General features: G+C 45.9%; 1 protein-coding gene across 2 annotated transcripts in view; it reads right to left on the bottom strand.

Annotated features, from left to right (window-relative positions):
• The window catches only part of PPP4R4 (protein phosphatase 4 regulatory subunit 4), a 1,510,494-nt gene that overhangs the window by 390,600 nt on the left and 1,092,444 nt on the right, over positions 1–27,450 (bottom strand). For both annotated transcript variants that reach the window (XM_069208239.1, XM_069208238.1), the window contains one exon: positions 22,885–23,032. In XM_069208239.1, the coding sequence (XP_069064340.1) occupies positions 22,885–23,032 (148 nt within the window). The remainder of the gene's footprint in view (positions 1–22,884; positions 23,033–27,450) is intronic.

Here is a 27,450-nt window from a genome sequence, read left to right as displayed (position 1 = left end):
TTGTCTTGAACAAGAAAGGCTCATTGTTGAAATTTCAATAGTTTTGCCTTGAAGTTACACATATTCTTGGGATGTGCATCTCTGTGGTATTTGGTCCTGTGGTTAGCAACATGCCATTCCAAGATATTTCTGAAAATTAAACACCCAGGGTAGTCAAATGTGATATTCCTTGAGTGGATGCCATTAACATTTCTTGCTCAAAATGTCCTGCAAAATCACACTTTGAGACTAAACAGAATGCTCACTTATTACTGTGTGAAAAAGGTCCTGAATTTGCAAGTAGTAATAGTCCTACTACCTAGCACTCCTGTACTTCTCCAGATAAAAATGTAACCCCACTTATGTGGGTGCATCTATTCCTTGGGCAAAGGAAGTGGAATAAACAAAGAGCGGCAACATCAACAATTTTGCTTTCAAATTACATTGAATCCTGAGATATGCGTAGTTGCAGTATTTGGGAGCATGGTCAGGCTGGAGTCAGTGAAACACATACCTAAATATTTTCAGGGTTATGTGACATCCGTGGATCTAACCACATTTTTTTGTTTACTCATAATGCCTACCTACACACCAATTATATAGCTACTAAACAACAAAAACCCAATTTCCTCTCAGTTTCCATTGGCGTTGGTAGCAATATTTAGGTGTGCACACAGGAGTTCTACCAACCATATGGTTTTCTAAAAACTAGAGATGTGGAGAAGTAAATTCTCATGGCTAGCGCGGTTCCCTGCTCATTTTATTTTAGCAAGAATTCCCCGCAGAATTCAACTGCATGCCAATTAGATCCTATCCCTACCTGTGTGAGACTATTTTCTTCAGGAAAAGAGTGTGAATGCAGGATGGTTGGACTTTTGCAAATGGCAGGAGTTGTCTGTCACACCAATATAATGAAACAGAGTATTTTCACCCATACTTTGACATTTACTGTCTTTCTGTGTAGGAAAATCTTGTTATTTCAATGTAAGCTAATAATCACCATTCAAGAGGCCCACAGGGGCACCAGGAATTTTCAGACCTCAACAATGGGGATTGAGGTCATTTGCCTCTGATATACCAGGGCTTATCCTACTATGGTTCTGCAAATTGGGCCAAGTAAAATCCCTTCAGCACTTAACTCTCAGTAGTAGCAATGCTGAACAGCAGGTACTGTGGTGGTTCTTCAAGCTCAGAACCCATCAGTGCAATAATGGATTGTCCAATCCAAGGTTTATCTTTGTGAAAATAAAGCACTTTAATATACACTGATAACTCAATAATACACCCTACAGGTCATATATATCGATACACCACTGGTATGGGGCACCTTTTTGGGGTTGGTAATCCCCATGTCTCCCTCACTCTCTCCTAGGTTTGAGTTCCATTTTGGGCGAGTATTAGGTACAGATGTAGTGTTACCCCTTATATTGTGTTGGTACGCTCAGCTGCTCCTATTAGTCCCAATTGTCCTTAATTCATCACCAAGGAGTTTTGTATTCTCTTTAGCCACGTCAGGGTCCTGCATCACATTTTTCTCTCTCTCTCCAACTTCTGGAAGGAGATGCGCTGGCTGTGAGTGCTGTGGCACATAGGTCAAGTCCTTTGAAGGCTGCAGCGGAGGCCACTATCCTTGGTCTGTTCAGGATCTGGCTGGTTACAAGTTCACATGTGGGTTTCAGGAGAGTTGGGTTGGCAGACGATGAGGTCAAAGGTCACAGGGCTGCCTTGAGACACTCTTCTGGCAGCACAACCCAGACACAACTCACATTGCTGGGTTAGCAGCACAGTCCACTCAAGTGCATTTTAAAGCCACAGTGTCACAATGTCACAACAGCTCAGTCTCATTTGAATACACCTTCACAATATCACAGCAGCATTTTCCACTTAGGCACAACTTCACAATGTTGATGTGGTACAGACAAGACTTAGCTGCAGTCCATTGAACGTGCAGGTTGATCTCCTAGATTGTCCTGTGTGGAAGGACCCTCAAGCATCAAGGTCAGCTGCTTCTTGCTCTCCTGGGTCCAATCCCACCTCCTGCTGGGTTGGTACACTCTTTCACTCTCTTAGCAGGCAGGCTGACCTCTTGCTGCTTCAGGACAGCACAAGTTATTTTTTAAAGATCAGACCCAGGTGATGTCCCCTCACCTCTAGGAAGCTAGATGAAAGGTAGATCACATTTCTAGTTGCACAGAACTGTAGAGCACTCATTTACTTAGGCAAAGAGAACTTGAAACTGGAACAGCATACAGGGGATGTGGATTCTCTGTACTTCTATGACCAGTTTGGGTCAGTTTGTCTTTCATCTGGCCTCTCAAGGCTTTTTTCTCCAGACACAGCTATTGTGCAGAGTGATATTCATCACATTAGGGTGGTCTCTAGCCTGGAGTACACCAAACAGATGCACAAAGGGGTGTGAGCTTTTTGTAGCTTGCTATCAACAGCCACAGTAAACAGTGATCAAGAAAAAACAAAATGTTGGCCTCGCCTAAAGGAACCTTCACACTCTGAACAACAGACTGCATTCCACCCTTCACCCTCACCCTCACCATCTACCAAATTGCAGTACTCAGAGAGACTAATAAGCAGTCCCTCTCAGTAAAATGGCATAATGAAATCTCTAAAGGGAGCCCTGTATTTTCTTTTCCCAAGTCAATGTCTAAGTCACCTCCAGCAAATTCAGGAATGTCAGCAGTACATTTCCAATGTTGGCAAAAACAACCTCACCTCTATATTCCTCACACAAACATGTCAAGAGCTTCCAAAATGGAACTCAGAGGCATCTATTACTCCTATACACTATGACTGTCATTATGAACATGGCGGGAAAGACCGCACCGCCATTGTCCGCGAATGGAACCCCACCATATAATGATTGAAAAACCCAACCCCGCCAAAAATTCCCAGATCACCACTCCCCTCCAGGACCCTGCCGGTGGGAATCCCGGCCCACCCCACCCGCCACTGCCAAGCACACCCACATCCCGCCCTCCAAATAATGATGCACAAATCACCTCGGCGGACAGTGGAGGCCGGACGACCATTGGCGGCTGCGACCGCCCGGGCGGCAAGTGGACACAACAGCAACAAGTGCACACATTGGATAGGCGTATCACCCACACACCTGACACACATCCAGAACCCCCAGACACACCCCACAATCCCTTGCAACGAAATCAGGACCAGAAGACGGAGAGCACCAGAGCCAGACAGCGAACGCCAGCATACAGGACACGCATATCGACCCACACAGGAGCACCCATACCCCGTCCCCAGTTACGACGCCATCTACCACACTCACCATGTCCCCCCAAAAAAAATCCACGCTTCACCGAAAGGGAGCTAAGGACCATGGTGGACGAGATCCTGAAGGTGGAGCCACAAATATTCGGGTCCAAGGTGCAGCACACACCCATCGCGCGGAAATTGGAGCTGTGGCAGACCATTGTGAACAGGGTGAATGCAGTGGGACACCATCCACGCACCAGGGACGACATCCGGAAGAGATGGAACAACCTGCGGGGAGAGGTCAGGTCCATGGCATCTAGGCACCACATCGCAGTGCAGAAGACTGGGGGAGGACCGCCACCAACACCACCCGACTACACCGACTGGGAGGAGAAGGTACTCGCCATTCTGCACCCAGAGGGACTCACTGGAGGAATGGATTTGGGTAAGTCATCTAAAATTACCCCATATACAACACGTCTGCAATGCATGCACCACCCCACCCCACCCACACCTACCTCGACCTACACCCCACCTAGCCATTACCCACCACATCTACCAGCCGGCATCACCGACAACCCACTAACAGGCCCACATCACTCCCGCTGTGCACAGCCATCCTCCCCTGCAGGTACCCACAATGGAATAATACCCCCCACCACAATGCAGCCCCACCACTGCCACTAAATGCAATGTCCACCTCACAAAGGCACCCTGGAAGGCCACTGAAAGTACCACCAGCACAAAATAGCCCAGTGTTGTACACCTTAAACTTTCAGGCATATGTAACAGACATGTCTATGTCCCCCAACAGGCACCACCACCCATGCAACCCTAATGGAGGGGGCAAGGAGTGCCACAGCCCTCCAGGGAGACGAGGCACATCATAAGACCTTGGCGAAGGATCCCTGGACACTGATGAGCAGGCAGGCCCCTCACACAGTCCGGGATTCTCACCATGCAGCAGCCCCACCCAGGAAACCACTGTCACCCCTAACAACCAGTCAAGACCAGCAGGCCAGGTGACGCGTACCCACACCAGTGTACCCAGGGCACGGACTGATGGAACACAGCTACAGAGACCACAGTCTCCCACTCCCAACATGCAGGAAGGCGAGGGCCCTAGTACTAGTGGCACGTCAAGACCTGCGCAGGGGACACAGGCACAGGGGGCTAGGGCAAGTTCAAGTGTCCCAGTGGGTCGGGGGTAGGGCACCGGATGGATGCAGCAGCCCAGGACGTTATTGAAGAGGTATTGGGGGCCTACCAACATACCCAAGACAGTTTGGCACAGATTGTGTCCACCCTGGAGCAAAGTCAGAGGATGCAGCTGGAACAACACTAACAGGCCATGGAGCAGTGGAAAGAGCACAATGCCACAATGGCCACCATTGCTGGAGCACTGCTGCAGTTGGCAAACAAACAGTCTGACACCCACACCGGACAAGAGGCCCCCATAACAGCACTGGACAACCAGCAACAGGTGACCCAAGCAGCAGAAACAGCACAGGAAATACCCTCCTAGGAATCACAAGGGACAACCATGCCACCCCAAGAAGCTCCACAGCAGGTGCCCAAACGTAGTCTTAGGCCAAGATATGGCACTGGAAACCCAGCTAAGAACAAGCCCCCCTCCAACAACTGACACAGCTACTAATGCAAAGCAACCATCCCACCCATTCACCAACAACACTTAGCTGAGGGCAAATTGAAGTACTATACTAGAAAAATTGACCCATCTAAGACATCCAACGGGGCTGTCACCAAGTAGGTTTTGAGGACACCCAACCCTTACGACTCCCATCACTGTATATAGCACAATTCACTCTATTCTACCAATAAAACACATTTCACACCTGTAACGCTGTCCCCTGTCTTCAATGTTGAACAAAGTGGAGTATGGATGCAACTGGCAGCGAACAACTTTATTGTCAATTTGTGCTTGATGGTGGTACTGTGTGTTTTAGATTAGGCAAGGAGGGAATGCATATATTGTCTGTCAGTACCATGCAGAAGTGGTCCATGTATCGCCTATCATTATCAATCTCCCAAATATGACAGAGCACACTGACAGTATCAGTCACTAACCCCAATGACAGGCTTAAGTCCCGCACAGTTATTGGAAGTAGAGTTGTATCAGTTGGTTCCTGGAATTGACATCTTCCCCTTCCTCATCCTCACCATCACTCTCCTCACCTCTCTGAGGTAGCTGATCAGGACCTATAGCACCCTCCACCTCCAGAAGGGGGATAGAATGTCTCACTGCCACTTTGTGCAGCATGCAGCAGGCCACCACTATTCTACACACCTTACCAGGCCCATAGGCCAGGGAACCCCCAGAGATATGTAGACACCGGAATCTAGCCTTCAGGAGACCTATAGTACGCTCTATCACCCTCCTAGTACGTCCATGGGCCTCATTGTATTTCCTCTCTGCATCCATCCTGGGATTCCTCACTGGTGTCAGGAGCCAACTCAAGTTTGGATATTCAGAATCACCTAGAAAATGGTTCAATACAGAGTCGTCATTGTAATGTCCCTTAGTCAGACAGGCTGGTTTTCAGCAATTTGTGTTAGTAAGTGACAGGCAAACATTCCTATGATCCACCCTCTGTCCTCTTGTAATTGTTCCATCTTCTGTGGCACACTACTGTTCCTCAACACAAATGAATCATGGACTGATCGCAGAAACATGGCATTCACATGGGAAATGTACTGGTCTGCAGTACACACCAATTGGATGTTCATGGAGTGAAAGTTCTTCCTGTTTCTGTACACCTGTTCACTCACTCTTGGGGGGATGATGGGTATGTGTTTGCCAATGATGGCACCTATGACATGGGGAATGTTTGCAAAGGCATAGAAGTCAGACTTGATGGCAGGTAGGTCAGCACTTTGGGGGAATCGCACATAGGATTGCAGATGTTGTACAAATGCATTCAGAAATCTTGTCAGTACCTGGCTGAACATTGGCTGTGAGAAACCAGCACCCATGCCCACTGTCACTTGAAAAGAGCCTGTGGCCAGGAATGGAGTGCGGAGAGCACCTGCACCTCAGCTGGAATGGCATGCTGATTACGATTTCCGGAAGTTAGTGCAGGATCCAGTAATGCACATAGGTCCTGAATAGTTGCACGTGTGAGTCTGTAAGTGATAATGATCTGATGCTCCACCATGGTCCCCATATCCACAAGTGGTCTGTACACCGATGGTGCCCTTCCTCGCCACAAGGGTCGGTACCTACGAGGGGTTACAAAAAGGAGTGATGTGCACACATACATAGGCACAATTTGCAAAATACATGCACTGCATTGTTCATAGCAGTGTCTGTACAATAACTGCTACCTGACAGATGTACATGTACATCACTAGTAGGGAACAGAGTAATTCATGTGTGCTACTATATGGAATGGATAGAGGCCTCAGTGCTTCATGTGGCTACTAAGCCCTGCATTGTGAGTAGTAGGAATTTCAAGATGCGTAGGTGATGGCAAAATGTCTGCCCACTGTAGTTCTGCCCCTTTGTTGTGGAAGTGACCTAATACCGCTAGCGGTTGACGTCACAGCGTACGGCGGTGTTGACCGCTGTTTGCACCATCATTGGCTAACATGGATGCCAATGGGGAATCCTGGTGTATCATGATCACCGCCGGCGGTGACTGTGCATACCGCCGCGGAACGTACGTGCGTTTGTCATTGATTGATCACTTGACTCCCTGATCTCGTGCGGACAGGTACTCTACTCTGTGTACTGCTGTGGCCTGCCTCTGGCTATGGATGTTCCACATGGTGCAGGGGAAAGGGACCCGGTCTTCTCCCAGGAAGAACTGGAGAAGCTAGTTGAAGGGGTCCTGCCCCTGTATGACAGACTCTACGGACGACCAGAGGTACAGGTGAATCTGGGTTTGGGGGGCACTGTGTGAGTAATGGATGGTGTGGATTGCACATATGTGTGCTTCTCTGAGCGTGGATGGGCCATGGTGCATGGAATGCTGCGGGCCACTGTCCTGCATGTCTGAGAGTACTGTCAGTCCTATGTTGGACAATCTGCCAGCTGATCCTATCGTTCAAGTGCCTGACCTCTGTGTTCCATTTCGTTGTCACCCTTCTAGGTCAGTGCCCACAAGAAGAGGGCACAATGGCATGCCATCCGCAAGGAGGTGAGCACCCTGAGGGTCTACAACCGGCGGAGCACCCACTGTCGAAAGAGGTGGGAGGACCTGCGGTGCTGGGCGCGAAAGATCACTGAGGCCCATCTGGGGAAGTCCTCCCAATGTGGAAGGGGTGCCCATCGGGCACTGATCCCCCTCATGCGACGGATCCTGGCGGTGGCGTAGCCAGATCTGGATGGGCGCTTGAAGGCTGCACAGCAGTCACAAGGGGGTGAGTACTCACTGACCATACTTCAGTCTGGAAGTGGGGAGGCAGCGGCCCACAGAATCTCCGAAGCAGAGACAACGGATGCCCAGGGGACCAGAGGGTAGGAGGGCGAGGGGACTTCCACGGGGAGGCTACTACCACAGGAGGTAGCGACTCTGAGACCTCCTCTGATGGGGGTCCTCTGGCAGTGGCGGACCCTAGTGCACAAACCACTACTGTGAGATCTTCCGCCATCACCCATACCATCACCGCCCTCCCTTCTGCTCCCCACTGAGTTGCCCGCCCACCCAGAAAGGTGGGTGTCTCCTTCGCCCCAGGCACCTCCTCCCCTGCCCCAGTCAGCCCTGCTGCCCTCACAGAGGAGGCTATTGACCTCCTGAGAACCATCTCTGTAGGGCAGACAACCATCGTCAATGCCATCCAGGGTCTGGCATCAGAGGTGCAGCAGACCAATGCCTATCTGGATGGCAATCACGGTGCCGTGTCTGCCCTAGAGAGATCTTTTCAGGCTCTGGCCTCCTCTCCGACGGCAACCAGTTTCCCTGGCCATTCTGTCCCCCCTCCAACCTCCTCTACCCCTTCCAGCACCCCAATCCTTTCACCCGTCCAAAGCACACAATCAGACCCACTTACAGGCACCTCAACACACAAAAAGCACACTTCAAAACACCAGCACCACACCTCCCACCACAAGCATTCACACAGCCAACAGATACCTGCACACACAACAACGTCCACTTCCCCCAGTGTGCCCACCTCCCTGTCTGTCCCCTCTACATCCACACCCTCATGCACTGCACCTTCACTCACTGTTACTGCTCCTCTTCCTGCACTCATCACAATAGCAGACAGCCATACATGCACCCCATACACCACACCTGCACTCACCACCTCTACTGTAGTTGACACATGCAGCACACTCACCAGACTTGCAGACACCCACCCAACATACATCCACACTAGCTGTCTGTCTTCTCCCACTGTGTCCACCCCCACCTCCCAAAACACACAAACGCACCAAGACACCCACCCATCAGACATCCACCACACCACAGCATACTAAGCAGTCACCTGCACCCACTACACGCACACCTACACCCCATACATCAACTCCCTCTGCCTCCAATCCCACGCCCTCACCCACGCCCACCCCAATTGTTCCCAAAAAAATGTTCCTCTCCCGTGCTGACCTCTTTCCACCCACTGGCCCACCCCGTCTTGTCCCCAAGCGTGCCCACCTCCTTGCCCTTTCTGCTCTTTCCACATCACAGCCCACCCCGGTCCAGCCTTCCCATTCCTGTGCACCTTCCCCGGCGAAGAAGAAGGCCCGGTCAGAGCCTAGGCCATCCAGCTCCACCGAGCCAAACAGCCCCCACTCCCTTCAAAGGAGAAGCCTACCCCCCCTCTAACCTTCACAAGAAAGTCAAAGTCCCACCCCCTTCTATGAGGTGCCTGGATCCCCATATGGTGCCCCATTCTGTGGAGTAACCCGCACTCGTGTGAGTCAGGTGTGGCCATTTGTGGCCCAGGACAATGTATATTTTATGAACTGGCCATTGGCCCTGTTAGCACTGTTTAGCTCAGTGAGCTAATAATTAAAGTTTCGGTGTGGTCTGTGTTTGGGCTGCACGCAGTTACACCCTGGTGTTTGTTTTAATTTTTGTATGGGTGTGGGGCTATTGTATGTACTATGGTCAAGTTGCAGTGGCCTTCGGTCAGGTACTTACCTCTTGGTGTGGGGTGTCTGACTTGTGCTGCTGGGAAGGGTTCGGGGGGTGTTGCAGTGTGGGTGGAGTCGGTGGGTATGTAACTGTGCCCTTTCCTTTTGTTGTAGGTTGCGGTACTTACTGTCGTAGTCTTCGTCGGCGGTCTCTGTCATGAAGGTATATGGTAAGGAGCAGGGCTGGCATGATCAGCAGCTCTCTGTCCATGGCTGCCGCTGCACGTTCTGTGGAACTCCGGTGAGTGTTTCCTTATATTTAGTTCATTTCCGCCTGGCTTTGTGTGGCGGTGGTTCCAACCCCCGGAACTGGCGGCACAATGGTGGTTCATAATTTGATTGGCGGGTTGGGCCTTTCTGACGGCCTGTGGGCTGACTCTGCCGTCGTCGGCGGGACTCCTTTCCTGGCGGTGGGTGGTTTGCAAGATGCGTGTGATTCGTTTGGATCATTATTTGGCGGTCCAGACTGCTCCTCTGTTGGCGGTTTCTACCGCCACCACCAGTGTAGCGGTACGGACCGCCATGTTCATAATGAGGGCCAATGTATGTACTGCACAGGCCACACACGCACATCATATGCTTTAGATGTGAGCTCTAAGACCTTAGTGCATGGTGGCGGACGTTTACACAAGTGGGCCAACGGATCTCATCTCCACAGATAACAATATCTGGTTAAAACTACTGATTTACAAAACACCATCCTCTGCCACCACCGCTCTACATGCTAAACCCACAACAATGACAGTAGTCCAGACTCAGTCAAATGAGGGAATGCTTGTTGTGGCCCTCCTTGCACAGAAGTGGTCTAGAATGTAAAGCATGTGAAGGGAAAGGCCTAAGCCATAGATTAGTGTGAGGTGGGCGCCAAGATGAAAACCAATGTACCAGATACTTGCACATACCTTGGAAACACAGAGGAAATTGGGATTTTATGAATATTATTAGAATTTGCATGCCACTGTGGGAAGATATGCTTGGATCCATGCAAACCACACAACACTGCATTCCATAGGTCTGTGCTTTTCAGAAATTCCCTGGGCTAGTACGGTTTCCCAAGTGCCAACATAACCTGGGTCCAAAAGACTGCAGCCATCTGTCATGAAAGCAGAGAGAACCAGGGTTTTTGGACATGTGGTTGAGGTTAGCATAGCATGTTGGATAAGAAAAGGAGTAGGGATCCAGGGAAGTCAGGCCACTTTGAATCACTGTGGTCTTTATTTGTTGGAAATGCCCAGAGTTTGTAAGATTCCCTGGGTGCAGGTCACCCCATTCCAAGCACAGCCCGCACCCCATTAATAGTGGAGTAAATAATCCCCTGTGTCAAATTAGGGGTAAACTCCCCAGTCTGCCTACCAAGAGGCAGAAAGATAGTGTGTGTGTTCTTGGGGTGGAGGGGTGCAGCTTGACCCAATATGGTGGGTCATCAGTTCCTTAGCTATTTAAAAGAAGAAATCCCTAGATTCTAGTAGGGCTTTCTGTACCCCTGGGAGGAAATATTGGTGGGAAAATCCCCAGCTGCCATGCAGGGTATCATAAAGGGCATGTAGACCTGTGAGGTGGAGGGAAGCAGTCTGAAGCTATTACAGACCAACCACCAGCCACTACAATATATGCATTAAATAATATAGTCCATTATGTCAAGTGATACTTTATGATCCCCTGAGTGGGCAACCTGGGGGTAAACTCCCAATTCTCCTTCCCAGGTGTGCAACCCAATATCACAAGTGGCTGATCCACTGCACCTTTAAAAAAAAAAAAAAGCCAGTGGTGGTGTTCTGTCTCCCTGGGCAGGAACAATTGGTGGTTCATTCCCTCAAACTGCCCAGCCCACTAGGCCATTTAGGCCAGATGTTCCATGGTGAGGGAGAGAAATATGCCATACTAGGGGTTACTCCTCCCAGGAAAAGGAAACCATCTCTTCTGTGGAGTGGATGAAAACCTGCCTGAAAATTGCTCTCCTGCCGTGAATGCTGGCCAAGGATATTTTAAGGGTGGTTACTCTTGGAAGGGAGAGATTCTCCCTTTTCTAGCGGAATCACGCTTGTAGTCATTTTTAAGGTCATGCGCTCTGCGCCAGAGAGACAATTACAGTGAAACCAGCCGAAGTTGAAAAGCCTCAGTGGTTTTCACTTTAAATTTGATGACATCTGCTCAATGTGCGCCCAGATTGCCATCCAAAAAAAAATGTCTTAGGCTGAAGGGGAAGCTCCTCTCCTTCTGCCTGAGGTAAAACTCACATCTGATGGATTCCCAGCTTCCAGTGGTAGGTTGTGCTGGACAAATCCTTAGCTAAATATAGGTAGTACTGAGGATGCATCCAGCACATTGTTAGCCCTAAAGAGGGTAAAGTGAACACCATTAGGACCATAGGCTATTGAATTTTATTTATATTGAAGGATCCCCATTAATAAAGAAATTAACCTTGATTCATTAGATATCCAGCTGTCAGAAACAGTACTTGTAAGAAATTAGGTTAGTGGCTGAGGGAGGGGAAGCCCCACGCTGGGATCAACCACAATCCTTGTCAAGGAGAACCACAAGAGTCACTAAATTAACATGTATTTAACCCTCTGGTAGCTTGACAGAAAAGCAGCCAGACTTCACTTAGAGGCAATGTGTAAAGTATTTATGCAGCACACAAACAGAAATATAGTGAAAACATAACACAGACAAAATAAACCAATTTAGATAAATAGAAGAAATCTGAATAAATAAAATGATACCAGAACGCGAAAACCAGAGATTTTAAAGTCTTTAGCGAAAAAAGTGCCTAAAAGCACAAAGCGCCACTTGTGGTCATTTAGTCACACTAGACCAGGATAAAGTTCAGGCTTACAGCGTTGGAAAGGAGGTCGGATACAGGCAGCAGACTAATCCCTATGAAAAATTACCTCCTAAGTCCAGCAAGAAGAGTTCCATCCACAGTGGAGGAGGCCACGAGGAGCAGACTGAGCGGCATGGTTTTTTGTCACTGTATTGTGAAGAGCAGATCAGTCCTAGTGGACAGTCATCACAGTTGGGTGAAGAGACAGTCAAGATTTGCATATGTTGTTGTTGTAGATTTCCACTGGCAGTTGTTGCAGGCTGCTGTTGCTGTAACACAAAGTGCTGGTCTAGCATTGCCAGTCGAGGCGGCATGTTGTTGTTGGCAAGAAGAAAAGTTTTCACTGGTACTTAACTGTGCCAGTTATTACAGGTAGCAGAGTCTTGGTAGAACAGGCCAATCCACGGGGAGCCCAAACTTCAAGATCACTCTGGATAGCCTGGAATCAAGGCAAACAGGTCCAGTCTTTCTTCTCCAACAGCAAGGCAGACCTTCAAGCAGCTTGATAGTACTCTGGCAGCAGGGTAGTCCTTCTTCTATAATTTCCCCAGGTCCAGGAGTGTTCTGACGAGTGGCCCTGGAGGAACAATAGTTATATCTGGAGTCAGCCTTTGTGAGGCACCCAGTCCTACCCCCGCATCTAGTTCTGGAAAGTTCTTCCCCCGTCAAGGCTTCAAACTGTCTGGGGATGACAAATGGTAGACCTGGTGCCATATTGATTCATGTGTGCAGGAGACAAATCCTTTTAACGTGTAAGTGGGGCTGGGTATTGCCCATTCCCAGTCATCGAACAAAGGTGGACCTTCCTGTCAACAACTAAGCATCCCTTTGTGTCACTGTCTGGAAGAAATACACAAACCTCAACAGCAAAGCCATTCACAGTCATGTGCCCCAGGACACTGGCAGAAAACACAAAAGATGGGAACTTTCTAAAAGTTAATTTTCTGGATTGTGACTTAAAATCCAACTTCACCATTTAAGAAAATATTAAATTACAATTTATTTGGGAGTAAACAGTATATTTCTACCTGCTCCCAACCCAAAGTTAGCACTAAATAAACCTAAAAAGGTAACCCAGTGTTAATCAAGGGGAGAGAAAGGCCTTACAAAGTAGAAAAGAAATGTAGGAGTTGTCCATTGCTAGAACATGTAAAACATGTAAAAAGTAAGTACACATGTCCTGCTTTTAAATACAATGCACCCTGCTCTACTTTAGGGGTACTTACACGTATTGAAAAGGAAAGTTTAGGCCTAGCAAAAGATTTATTGTGGCAGGTGGAAATGGCAGTTCAAAACTGCACTACCCACTAGCTGCACTGGCAGGCCTGAGATGTTTTAAAAGGCTACTTTAGTGGTTGCACAATGAGAGTTGCAGGACCACTAGCAGCATTTAATTTACAGGCCCTTGGTACAGATAGTACTGTTTACTAGCGTCTTACAATTAAATTGTAGCTGCCAATAAGGTGTACTTCAAATTTGTCATGTTTGAAGGAGGGATCACATGCACTTTAGCACTCGTTAGCAGTTGCAAAGTGCACAGATTCCCTTTGACAACATAAACTGATTCAGCAAAAGAGGAGGAGGGAAGGCAAAATGTTTGGCAGAATACCGCACCAAGGATGCAAGGTTTAACAGTATTCCGATATAACCAGGTTATTCAGCTTTGAAATGGCCTTGCGATGTATAGTTAAGTTTCTTGAGCTATTTCTAAAACAAGGATAATGTTAGTGTGCTTTACATTAAAAAAATACATATTTTCATCTCTTACTTGTGCATTATTATGTTAACGCACAATCTCAAGAATTTGTGTATACAAATGTTTATTTCATTTTTAAAAACAGAATATGTGATAACAGATTCGGGAGAATTTTCAGATAAAGAATTATTAACTCAATGCAGAGAACTATCACATTTATCCATTCCATGATTTGAGATTGAAGTCTTGAAGCAAACTGTAAGTCTGGCAACATTACAAGGCATGTTTTTAATAGTTAAGAAAAGATGTATCCACCAAAGTCAAGCAAGGAGATTACAGACCCTAGATAGGCACCTTGCCCATGGTGAAACTTGTTTATTTGATGTGTAAGAGCTTGCCCAAACAAGGCTATCAAATCCAGAGAAAGGAAGATGTTCAGCCTGACATGATGTGGTTCCATTCCGATTAGACTCATGCTGAGAAAGAGAAATCTAGTGCAAACAGATACCGGCAATTGTAGCCAGAAAGAAAGCCAGCATCATTTCACTATGAGTTGCCCACTCTATGGAGAAATAAGGTAAAAGGCCACCTCGTGAGAGGTTGTTAAGGATGGTCTAAAAATAGAAAAATAAATTTAGTTTTATCACTTCTGAGACGACTTTGATTGCAGCAAAGAGATGGGTATAAGAGGACATTAAAAGAGGTGGACTAAAACGGACATGTTAAAATGCAAAGATAAAAGTGCCTATTTAGAAGATGATGAGCATGTGTTGAGGATGGAGAGTTAAATTGCTAAGTTGCATTTCACTATCCCTTGAACAAAATAAACCAAACCTAAGCTTTATCATCTAATTGTCTTTCGAAGCCTAGCTGAGGAGACAGGGCTTGGAACCAAGCAAGATGGCAGCAACCTGCTGAGCTACAGAGCCCGTCACTCTCATGGCCACTTGAGGGGTGAGCTTGGTGCAGCTAAGAATCATGATGGGGCAGCAAAAGGGACCGATTTTCCTCTCTGGCTGCTGAAGCTGTGTACTGGCCTGTATGCTGCCCTGCCTCTTAGTGCTGCAGTTTGGGAAGAGGCCCAGGAGTATGGAAAGTGCCTGTATTACTCACCTCCCCCAACGTCGGTTACGGGGCCGCAATCAACCACTCTGTCCTGCTTTAAATTGCTTTTAGCCATGCACAGGATCCTTGAGGTGAGCTGTGTCGCATGGGCCCCTGATGATGGCAGCAGGGCCGTAACTGGACAGCTGCACTCAGCAAGACCTCTGAAGAGGTGGACAGGGGCCCAACGAGCAGTGAGGGAGAAAGAGACAGTGCATCCTTGGGGTGAGGCCAGAGATGTTTTAAGGCATGGGTATAAGGCCCCTTTATAGAGCCAGATCCGTTTGCAGAAAGACTTGCCCTGATGAATTAAATCATTTTTAAACATATTATTTTAAATCCCATTTTCCTTTAATTTATATTTAATGAGGGCGATGTGTGAAAGTCTATTACAGACATTTTGCAGTGAAATGTTGTGTTAATGTTTCATGCAAAATCCATACAAATGCTTATTTTAGATCAAAACAGGACCTCACATATGAAAATGGGAGGGTGTCAGAGAGGATATTGGCAGTGATATTAGTGAGCCGATGCTGTATTCCAATATTGAAAACATGTCACTATCCATGACTATTGGATGTCGAGACATTAGAATGTTGACAAGTACGCCTGTCCACTGTCAGTGACCTGGATGAATAGGGTATGAAAGAGCTGAAACTGGATCATATATTCAAATGTGTTCCAAGCAGGTGTCCCCAAAATACATTTGGTCCAGGGCCCTCAAAATCCTTAAGATGTCCCTGGGTAAGGCACTCCTTTTCTGGGCATAATAGATCACTGCCACTCTCTCACATGTGCAGAATGACAATACTGGGGACTCTGCAGCCCATAAGCATTGGACATTGACTTTCCTCGTATGGGCGGCAACCATCTTTCTTTTTGGCACAGAGTGCTCACTGGGCCTTTAGTGACATCCTTTTGCCCTTACTGGTGTAGGATAAGGGCATGCTGGAACACTGGGTGATTACTTTTACATCCCCAATGTCCTCCTACTGACTCTTTTGCAGAATACTGGATGATGAGCTCCACCTTTAAGTGATTTGGCCAGAGCTTAACACATTTGACCATTGTGGAAGGGTTGTAGGAGAATACCAGTTGGCAGATCCTGCAGATCCTGGACTTCTGGTGAACACTGTCATTCTCCTAACATCTCTACAAAACTGCTGCAGCATGCTGGACTGGGCAACAATGGATAATGCTACCACTGCTTTCGGTGGTGGTACAGTCTCCTCCTTGTCGAAAAAGAAAACGGTGCAGCTGTTGCTGCTACTCTTCTCTGGAGTAGTGGCAGCAAAACATCCTAAAACAATGGAAGAAGAGCCCAGCGACCATGTTAGAATGTTACTCAAGGAGCTGACAGATATTAAAGTCTTGCTTAAATCTGTGGACATCACTATCACCCAAATGGCTACTGATGTTCAATTGATGCTGTCAGTTACAGCAGCCTTTAATGCCCACTAGTAACTACAGAGAAGAGGGTGACCGGTGTGAACTCATTGCCTGAGTGATAACCTGTCATTTGGAAACTTCACACCAAGATGGTTGACATGGAATACCACAGTAGAGATGACATTGCAATGTGCACATTTTGAGGGTTTCAGAGCACCAGGAAAAGGAGAGCACCAGGAGAAGGAGGACAGGGTTTCCTACATACAGAAATTTATTCCCACAATGATGAACATCACATTCTACCCTGCGCTTGAATTCCAGACAGCACATAGGATACAGAGCCATCAGAATTCTCATATGCTCATTCCACCCTGGCAATTATTATTATTATTTTTTTTTTACAGCTCCAACAAGCATAAATCCTCCTCCTCCTATCCAAACCAGAATATATTCTTCTTAGAAGCTGTAAACAACTTTTGTCACTTAGACCACTCCTAAGAAAGCGTGACTTTGGGTATTGTTTGTTGGAGCCTGGCACAGTGTTTATCACCATAGGGAGCTGTGGTAAAGACTATGATGACCCAGACAAGTTGAAACAGTTCTATGCTGCTCTGGAATCAAATTACATGTATGCAGAGCCTAGTACCCAGCATTAAGTGGTGACGGCCGTGTCTGCATCTATGACTTCTACAGAGGAGGAATGAGAGAACTGATGGAGAGACTGGAATGAGTCTCCCAAAAATGGGTGGACAATGGTCACAAAGGAGTCAGAAGACACTAGAGATAGGTCCAGCTCACCACTGAAGAACTAATACACACTTTGACATTTCACTGGAGGGAGCTACAATGATAATCAGGAGATGGGCCTTATCCAAATGGAGTGTCTGACCATGACTTGATAGGGATTACATGGGTATTCTTGACATGAGTATTCTGGCACAACAGTCTGCCATATTGCAAATGAAAATGCCTGGTTATAGAACTCCTGAAGTTAAAGACTTAGCAGACCAACAGCGAAGGTTTGTTAGCATTGGTCCAAATTCTACAGGCTACTGGTAAATCATATGTATGGGGTGAGATGATAAGGGACTCCGCAGTTGCTAAACGTGAATTGCAGATAGACAGGGAAACTCTGGAAGCAGAGGTAGCATGACAGACGGTGTTATATACTTCCCACTCCAGACCTGAAACTGTAAGGTCATCACACTGCATCAAATACAAATTGACTAAATCATACACTACACAGGCAGAGGCTGCTTTGTTAAATATCCAACAAGGTTATTATGAACGGGCCAGAAAGATGAGTGTATATTGGCAGCACAACTGAGACAGGAGAATGTCAACAGAACAATCCCAGCACTGATAAAAGCTGGGATTGTTCTTAAACAAGTAGGTTTTGTCCCTGGGAGATCCTATGCAAATCACCTGTGTGAGACTTGACATCCTTGGTGTGTTTTTTCCCCAAAGGTTTTTCCTTCCCTCCTCCTGTTTTAATGAACTTGTTTCTGTTGGCATTAAGACTCCCTGAACGTTATCACTGCCCAATGGTAAAGCGCTTGAGCTCACTCCTCTAAGTATGGTAACATTGACTTACACCTAATTTACACATTCAATTGACTTGTAAGATTCTCGTAAAGTGGTACTACCTGAGCCCGGGCCTGATTAAATGCTAATAGTAAGCCTGCATCCCTTATTCTGCCACCCACTTAACTAAACTTTTTCAACGAGCCTCAGGCTTGCTATTACAGCCTGTGTGCAGTTTTAAACTACCACTTCAACCTGGCCAAATAATCCTTTTGGAAGAAGATGGGACATCGTCAGGTCTCCCAGACCCAAAATGCACAGCTGACGAAATTAAAATGATACACTCAGCAAGTTCCAGTAGTTTCTTCCTTTTAATCCCTTTAATGCATAGGTTATCATTCAAACCATACACCTTCATTATTCCAAGTTTCAACATGTAAGTTTCATGGAGATGCCTGTCCATGCTTTTCTCAAAACACATGGTGGTTTACTATTCATCATAATTTGATGTAGAATATATATGGACCCAATGCACTTCAGGCAAACTGCCCTTCCTCAGAAGTAACCATGGTGAAAACAGACCACATATGAACCATCAGTGACCAAAAATATTATCAAAAATGTTCAATCAAACTGCTGGGTGAATTGTATCACTACATGTAAAACAACCACCAATTTGTACAACTGCTAGTTAAACAACTATGGGGGTCATTCCTACCCTGGCGGTCTATGACCGCCAGGGTAGGTGACGGAGGAAGCACCGCCAACAGGCTGGCGGTGCTTCCGTGGGCATTCTGACCGCGGCTGTCAGAAACGGGAAACCGGCGGTGTCCCGCCGGTTTCCCGCCGGTTTCCTCTGCCCCAGGGAATCCTCCATGGCGGCGCTGCTTGCAGTGCCGCCATGGGGATTCCGACCCCCTTACCGCCATCCTGTTCCTGGTGGTTTTCACCGCCAGGAACAGGATGGCCACCGGCATGGGCACTGCAGGGGCCCCCTAACAGGGCCCCACATTGATTTTCAGTGACTGCTTGGCAGACACTGAAAATCGCGACAGGTGCAACTGCACCCGTCGCACCCCTTCCACTCCGCCGGCTCCATTCGGAGCTGGCATCCTCGTGGAAGGGGGTTTCTTTTGACCGCGGTACGGTCTTCCGGCGGTTCCCGCCGCCCGCCAAGATCAGAATCAGGCCCTATGTGTGTGAAAATAAAGGAACGTTTATAGGTAATATCATGAAAACTAACGTTATTGATACAAAGAAATTCTACCACATATAAATTGCATCAGATAATAAATAATGTGCCCTTGTCAAACTGAACAGCAAGCTCAAGTGAAAAGCAGAGTCATTCACTGAGCATGCATGTAGACACCATTATATGCAACTAAAAACCATAGAATTTTAAAACTATTGTTCTCTTCTTATTCACACGCACACAGATGGAGCATTCTAGCGCTCCACGCCTACACATAATGTTTGAGCATTATAACATCTAAGAGTTTTGAAATCTGGTGTGTATTCTACCATAATGTGTACAAAATAATCCTTTTGCCAGGACTCAACATTCCTTTTTAATACGTGGAAGTCACCACTAGGTTAGGCACTAAACAGCCCTTACAGCAGGGTGCAGTGTATTAAAAACATTTATATTTTAAATGTCCTAGTAGTGAAACACCCTTGATTTATTTTTCCACTACTGCAAGGCCTACCTCTCAAATAGGATAACATTGGGTTACCTTATTAAATTTAATTAGTGATAACTTTTCCATGGGAACAGGTAGAAATATCATGTTTGGCCTCTTTCATGTTAAAGACTAATTTGAAGTCCCAATTCTGAAAAATGTGAAAGTTAGCATTTTCTTGTCCTAACCATTTGGTGCCTGTATCCTGAATCTTGGGACACATGACTGGGTTTAGTGAGCAGTTGGCTTTTTTATATCCCCCTCAGACAGTAATACAAAGGGGACTAGGTGTTGTCAGAATGTGCCATCTTGTCGAATGGGAGGGGGCTGTCACCTACTACACTTGCACTCAAACGGGCTGCCTCAGCACACTGACAGAGGACTTCACACTAGTCTACTGTCTTGCCATATCCATTGGAGTAAAGACAGTAGATGGAAGCAAAGTCCAGAACCAGATGTGGGGTGTGACGGGGTCTAGATGTTTTTTTCCCCACTTCTTAACTGCCACTAGGTAAAAACTACGGGAATCTGAACCCAAACTCTTCAATGCACTCCTGCACCCATGGATATTACAGAAGAAAGACTGCCCTGCTGCTAGAGGCCTGCCCTGCTTTCTGAGAAGAAAGACTGCACCAACTCCTTTAATCCCAGGCAGAGTGACTCCAGGGGTCAACAAGCTGACCTCCTACTCTGATCTACAGGAATTCAACAAGCTCCAGAGGCCTCCCTGCACCTGCCCAGCTGACCTGCTTCAACTGGACCTGGCTGGACCAGCAACCTGACCTGCCTGAGCCCTGCTATAGTGAGTCCCTGATCCCCAAGAGGTACCTTCACAAGTCCTGGGACCTTGTTTGGCATCAGAGTGCACTACACTGAAGAAAAGGGAGGAATCCTGAGGTTTGGATTTTTTGGGACATTCAAATGGGCCTGCTGCGCCAAGATCTTGCCGCACACCGATGCAAAGCTCTGGTAACCCTGGCTCTTCACACTGCAGCAACCGCCAGCAATGACCAATACTACAAGATCAGCACTTCGAACAACAGCATCGAAAGCCCAAGGTGACTGCCAATGCAAAGCTCCAGCAACGACTGTCTGCAATGCCCTGTTGATCGAAGGGGAATTTACCTTCAAAAAACTAAAAACAAAAGGTGTTTGGCAGAACAGGAAGCATTCATTTAATTAAACATTATGCCCGGGAGAAGACTTACGGAAATGGGGTCTGAGGACTGTCTCAAGGTACAATTGATCTGCATGGTGTTTTATATGTTTCTCTGGGTACCATAGAACAATTACAAAATTATTTTTAAGTAAAGAATGTGAGCAGTTCAGTTTTTTAACTGGCACCTCAGAGGACCCCTTCTCTTCTGAGAATGTTAAAGTATTATTTAAAACCCTGCCTACCCTTAAAAAATGAAACTTTATAAAGTTTCATTTTTGTCTTGCTATGCTTCCAAGAAAAAAGGTTTGCTTTATTAAAAAGCAATTACAGACATGGTGGTCGACTGAACCAAGCAGACCACCATCCCTGTGATTGGTGTGATTGCTAATGGGTCACAAACTGTGACCTACCTCATTGTTAGTCATAAGGTAGGTCGATTTGTGACCCACAGGGAATCTCTAATTGAAACTCAACAAGTTTCTTGTATTAGGAATAGCGATTTCCTGATTGCAACTTTCAAAAAATCGCAATTTGGAAATTGATATACCCAGACTTTGTACATCTGGCCTTAATTCTATTTTTCACTTTTGTAAAAATGAATTGTGTGCTTATTTGTTTTTATTTTATCTAAACAGAGCAAAAGACTTATCTTGACAAAAAATATAAATAAGTTCATCACATTTGTAGCTCAAAACCATTTCCATCGAATGGTAAGACTCATATCCACCCTGGGGAAATGCATGTATATATATTTCACAACGGTGAGGCATCTGAATTTAGTTGCTCTTTGAGATGATGACCAAATTCAATAGCCACCCAAAAAAACCAAAATACCTTGCTGCCCTGCTACCTATGCTTCCTAGCAACAAGGACTAGGGACCAAAAATTCTCCAACATGCACACACCAAGTTTATAAACCTCACAAAACTGTATCATATTGTCGAAGTCACTGCTGCCAGCCTTGGGGATTATTTGCCTGAACACAAGATAATCGTCACTCTTACAGGAAATGATTAAAAACTCATGTTCTCCGCCTTCACTTAAACTATTGTCCCTGCTTTCCTCTGACTCTTTTCCTTGCATTGTTCTTTTGCATTATTTTAATATTTCACGTAAAGCGCATCTACCTAATTTGTTCAGTAGCACTTTAGGAAGCTGTTAACACTAAGAAATTGACTGTAATTCTAGATTCTCCAGTTTTTAAATAAATCAATCACATTAAATAAACGAATTTAGCGTCAACCAGAAAATAAACAACTTTAAAATAATTCATGTTGTTGCCACTGATAATCACAATCGTAACCCACTGCATCAAGATCTGAGACATAGTTTTCTTTCATTAGTGAATTGAGGGAATGTTTCTTCTAAGCTGCCCAACAAAGACCCAAAATAAGTAGACTCTCCTTCCATTGGAGAACTCCTGAGGCTGTGTACCAAGAAAGTGTTTAATGTTTGATCTAATACTTCCGTAATCTATAGCCCAATATAAAAAATAAAAAAACCTCAAATACGTTTACAATCTCTTTTTCTACTTCATTTTTATAATTCTACAAACAGTGGAGGCGTTGGACATAGCCATCACGCTGTTTGCCCCTTAGATTGTAGTTTGCAACATATACTGGTAATGATAAAAATTCGGATTTTTCAGAATAGAACACGAAAAGAACTCGAAATCTTACATCATTTTTAAGTGATGGGGATTGCAGGTACGGAAAAACAATTGTCAATATACCTTTGTTCCTCGAATGACATTTATTGTAAGGCATTCTCCTTCTTCCCAGCCTTAAATAATCGGCTTGCTTAATTAATAAAACCTACTAGGCTATTCGATTCTATTAGTTGGGTGTGTTAGAGCAACAGATCCAAACATGACGTCCAACAGTGTCACTACGTGGTAATAAGCAATTTATTATATGAGCCACAAAACATGCCAGTACCAAACATAATTGTGAAACCACTTGCTATGCATAAGAAATTACACGATATTCCAGGAACAAGCATGCGTGTGCTCTATTCAACTTCGCAATGCTTTGCAACCTGCACCTAAAATAAAAGGTTTGCGGAAGCAAAGTTTTTGCCTTTTCTTCTTTTAATTTATAAAGTGACACGCACTCACTTCTAACCTTTACTCAAGAATTAATTGTTATAAGTAATAAATTGAAAAGCACTATATAAAATTGACATGTTTTGATTTTATCATACCTGACATTTGCTACTGGATCATTCGACAACTCCAACACCGACATAAAAAAGTATTTACAGAAGAAGGATTTCGAAAATAGCTCCATTATAAAATCACACGTATCTAAAAAACGAAGTCTGTTCCAGTAACTTTTTCCTTGACCCAGTTCTGAGAAAGATACAAAATAATTGGTGTAAATGCTATGAAAGTAACAATCTTAGATGAAATTCATAATTTAGCGCGTTGATTATGTTAGAATATTCTATTTTAATATGCGAGTCTAACATTTTTCCAAAGATTAAATACTGTGGTCTTTATTTAGTAGCCGCGAACGGATACAGGGACAGTGCATGTGAGCAAAATCGCCTGCTACATTCATGATACCACCATCTCCCTTATGCATCTTACAACTAACTTATATGAAAGACTATACTCGTGTAAAATCCTTACCCTTTTTCTTCACCTAGACCCAGGACGCCTTCAAGTCAATGTGCGAGATGTTATATGTGGCAGAGAATTGATCACGTGAAGGCCTATGTCTGAATAATTACAAGCAACATGCAAACATGACTATACTCATTCAGCTTTCCTAGTTACTTTAGAACCGCCTTTTATATAAGCATAAAAATGCAAAAAACATTGCATATGTTCTCCTCTGGGTCCAACCCTACTTTGAGTTAGACATTTACTGGTACGACAGCCTCATCACTACATCTCTCTGCTTGCATCTATTTACAAAAACTAACAACATATCAGTTCTTCTGCTACAAGATTTTGTAGCACACAAGGGCCTATGTGTATTTGGAAAGCGGTACAGGACTGTTCTGTAAATCTCTCCAGACCTAGGAAAGTAGTGACTCACAGAATAATGAATGGATAACAATAAGATTAGGAAAACCTTATAACATTTGAGCCCATTTGTGATATATTTTGTGTGCATTTGTGCGGGCGCTTGTTTAGTATAATATATGCTGACCTACACAGTGTAATATACTACCTACTATCACTGAATGTGGAGAGGGAACAGAACACACAAGAGGAGAATCATCATGTAGGTCATGATGCTAATTTTCTGCATCAAATGCAAAATACTACTCGCGGATGTGGTTGTAGAGTGGAGTGGGGCAGAGTGGAAAAGCACAGAGTGGCATAGAGTGGAATGGTGCTGAGTGCAGTGGCTTAGTTTCGAGAGGTGTATAATGTAATAGCGTAAAGTGGAGTGACAAAGTGAAGTAGCGTAGAGTCGAACAGCATAGAGTGGAGAAGTTTAGTGTGGAGTGGCATAAAGTGGAATAGCATGGGGTGGGAGTGGAGTCACCATAGGGGTGACTAGCATACAGTGGCGTGGCATAGAGTGGAGTGTTGCGAAGTGGAGTGATGAATAGTGCAGTGGCGTAGACTGCAGTGATGTAGAGGGGAGTGGCAGATATTGGAATAGCATAGAGTGGAGTGTTGGAGAGTGGAATAATGTGGATGAGAGCGTCAGAGTCGAGTGGTGTAGAGTGTAAAAGCTTAGAGTGTACAATGGAGTTGCATACAATAGAGTGGCAACCAGAACAGTGGCATATAGTGAATAGTGTGGAGTGGGGTGGAGTGAACACAGTAAAATAGCATAGAGTAGAGTGGTGTAGATTGGAGTGCCATACAGTGGAGCAGCATAGAGTGCCATAGAGTGGAGTGCTGAAGAGAGGGGTGGTGTAGAATGTAATGGCATAGAGTGAGGTAGAGTGGAGTGGTGTACAGTAGAACACCCAAGAGTGAAGTGGCGTAGAGTGGTGTAGAGTTAAGTAAGGTAGAGTGGAATAGCATACAGTGGACTGGTGTACGCTGGAGTGGCATACCAGGCAATGTTGTAGAGTGAAGTGGCATAGAGTGGAGTGGCTTAGACAGAGTTGAGTGGTGTAGAGACTAAAAGCATAGAGAGGAGTGGCGTACTGTGAAGTGGCATAGAGTGGAGAAGCATAGAGTAGAGAAGCATAGATTAGAATAGCGTAAAGTGGGGTGGCGTATAGTGTAGTGGCATACAGTATAGTCGCATACAGTGGAGTGGCATATAGTTGAGTCACGTAAAGTGGAGTAGTGTAGAGTGGAAAAGCATAGAGCGTGGTGGCGTAGAATGGAACAGTGTAGAGTACAGTGGAATGGCATACAGTGGAGTAGCCCAGAGCAGAGTGCCATAGAGTGGAGTGCAACACCACTGAGCGTAGAGGCATAGAGTTGTGTTGAGTCGAGTGGCATACAGTATAAGAGCGTAGGGTGAAATGGTGTTGAATGGAGTGGCATACAGTACAGTGTTGTAAATTACAGTGGCGTACATTGGAGTGGCATAGAGTGAAGTGGAGTAGAGTCGACTAGGGTAGATTGAAGTGGCGTACACTAGGGCAGTGTACAGTGGAGTGGTGTACAATGGAGTAGCGTAGGGTGAAAGAGCATAGCATGGAGTGGTGTAGAGTCAAGTGGCGTACTATGTAGTAACATACAGTGGAGTGCTGTAGAGTGGAATGCCACAGAGTGGAATGGTGTAGAGTCAAACAGCATACAGTTTTGTGGTATTAAGTGGAGTGGGGTGGCATAGAGTTGAATAGCATTGCATGGAATAACGTCAATTGAGTGGAGTGGCACACAGTGGAGTGGCAAAGAGTGGAAGAACATAGACTGGAGTGCTGCAAAGTGGCATAGAGTCCAGTGGTGTACAGTTAAATAATGTAGAATGGAAAGCTGTATAGAGGAGTGTTGTACAGTGGACTGGCATATAGTGACCTGGCAAAGAATTGAATAGCATAGAGTGGAGAGGTGGAGAGTGGAGTTGCATTCAGCAGAATTCATAGAGTGGAGTGGTGTAGTGTCTGTGGCGTACAGTGTAGTGATGTACACTGGAGCAGTGTGGACTGGAATAGCATAGCATTATGTGGTGTAGAACAGAGTGGTGTAAATTAGAGCTGCATAGTCGGGAGTGGTGCAGAGAGTAGTGGTGTAGAGTGCAGTAAAGTAGAATGGAGTCAGGTAGAGTGGAGTGGGGTAGGATGGAGTGGGGTTTAGTAGAGTGGAGTAGCATGGAGTGGAGTGATGTAGGATGTAGTGGCAAAGAGTGGAGTGTCGCAGAAATGAGTGGTGTGGAGTGGCATAGTGTAAAGCGGGGTGGTTTATAGTAGAGTGGCCAAGACTGGAATAGCATAGATCAGAGTGGTGCAGAGTTGACTGGTGTAGAGTGAAAAAGCGTAGAGCAGAGTGGCATACAGTGGAGTGGCTTGGGGGGGCGTGATGTACAGTACAGTGATATAGAATGTAGTAGCACAGGGTGGAGTGATGTAGGGTGGAATGGCATAGACTGGAGTGTCAGAGTGGAGTGCCACAGTGGAGTGGGGTGGCGTAGACTGGAATACTATGGAGTGGAGTTGGGCAGAGTGATTTATAGTGGAGTAGTGTAAGATGGACTGCTTTAGAGTGAAATGGTGTACAGCAGATTGGCATTCATTTTAACAGTGTACAGTGGAATGGTGTAGCGTGGAGTGGCGTAGAGTGAAATGGCATACAGTAGAATGGTGTAGAGTGGAGTGGCGCAAAGTGGAATAGCGTAGAGTGGATTAGTGTAGAGTGGAGTAGCATGGAGTAGAAAAATGTGGAGTGGCATAGCATAGGGTGGACCACCATAAAATGTAATAGTATACAGTGGAATGGCCTAGAGCAGAGAGTTGTAAAGTGGAGTGGCAAATAGTGCTGTGGCGTAGACAGGAGTGGCATAGAAGGGAGTGGCATAGAGTAGAACAGCATGAAGTGGATTGGCATTGAGTGGAGTGGAGGAGACAGGAATACCATAGATTGGACTGGCGTAGAGTTGAACGGTGTAGGGTGTAAAAGCATAGAGCAGAGTGATGTACACTGGAGTGGCTTGGAGTACAGTACAGTGGTCCATAGAGGAGTAGCATACAGTGAAGCAGCATAGAGTGGAACAGAGTACAGTGAGGTGGCATAGATTGGAGTGCGACAGAGTGTAGTGGCATACAGTAGAGTGGCGCAGCTGGAGTTGCATAAAGTGAACAGGCGTAGACGGGAATAGCATAAACTGGGGTGGCGTAGAAAGAAGTAGAGTGACTTGGAGTTCAGTGGTATAGAACCAAGTAGCACAGAGTAAAGTCTGGAGTGGTGTGGATTTGACTGGCGTAGAGTGGAGTGACATACAGTGGTGTGGTGTACAGTGGAGTGGCGTAGAGTGGAAGAGCACACTGTGAGTGATGTAGAGTGGAGAGGCATGCTGTGTAATAGCACACAGTGGAGGGGTATAGAATACAGTGGCATAGAGTAGAGTGCCATAGAGTGGAATGGTGTAGAGTGAAATAGCATATAGTTTTGTAGCATAAAGTGGAATGGAATTGAGTGGGGCGGCATAGAGTGGAGTAGCATGAAGTGGAATGCCACAGAGTGGAATACCATAGAGTGGAGTGGCGTAGAGTGATGTAGAGTTGAGGGCGTGGTGTAGGGTGGAGTAGAGTACAGCACAAGTGTTGTGGACAGGAGTGGCATACACTTGAATAACGTAAAGTGGAGTGACAAAGTGAAGTGGCTTAAAATGGAGTGGCACAGAGTGG

Source organism: Pleurodeles waltl, chromosome 9, assembly GCF_031143425.1.
Source record: "Pleurodeles waltl isolate 20211129_DDA chromosome 9, aPleWal1.hap1.20221129, whole genome shotgun sequence".
NCBI classification, from domain to species: Eukaryota; Metazoa; Chordata; class Amphibia; order Caudata; family Salamandridae; genus Pleurodeles; species Pleurodeles waltl.
Note: the sequence above shows the minus strand (reverse complement) of the source record. Positions and strands in the feature narration are given on the sequence as shown.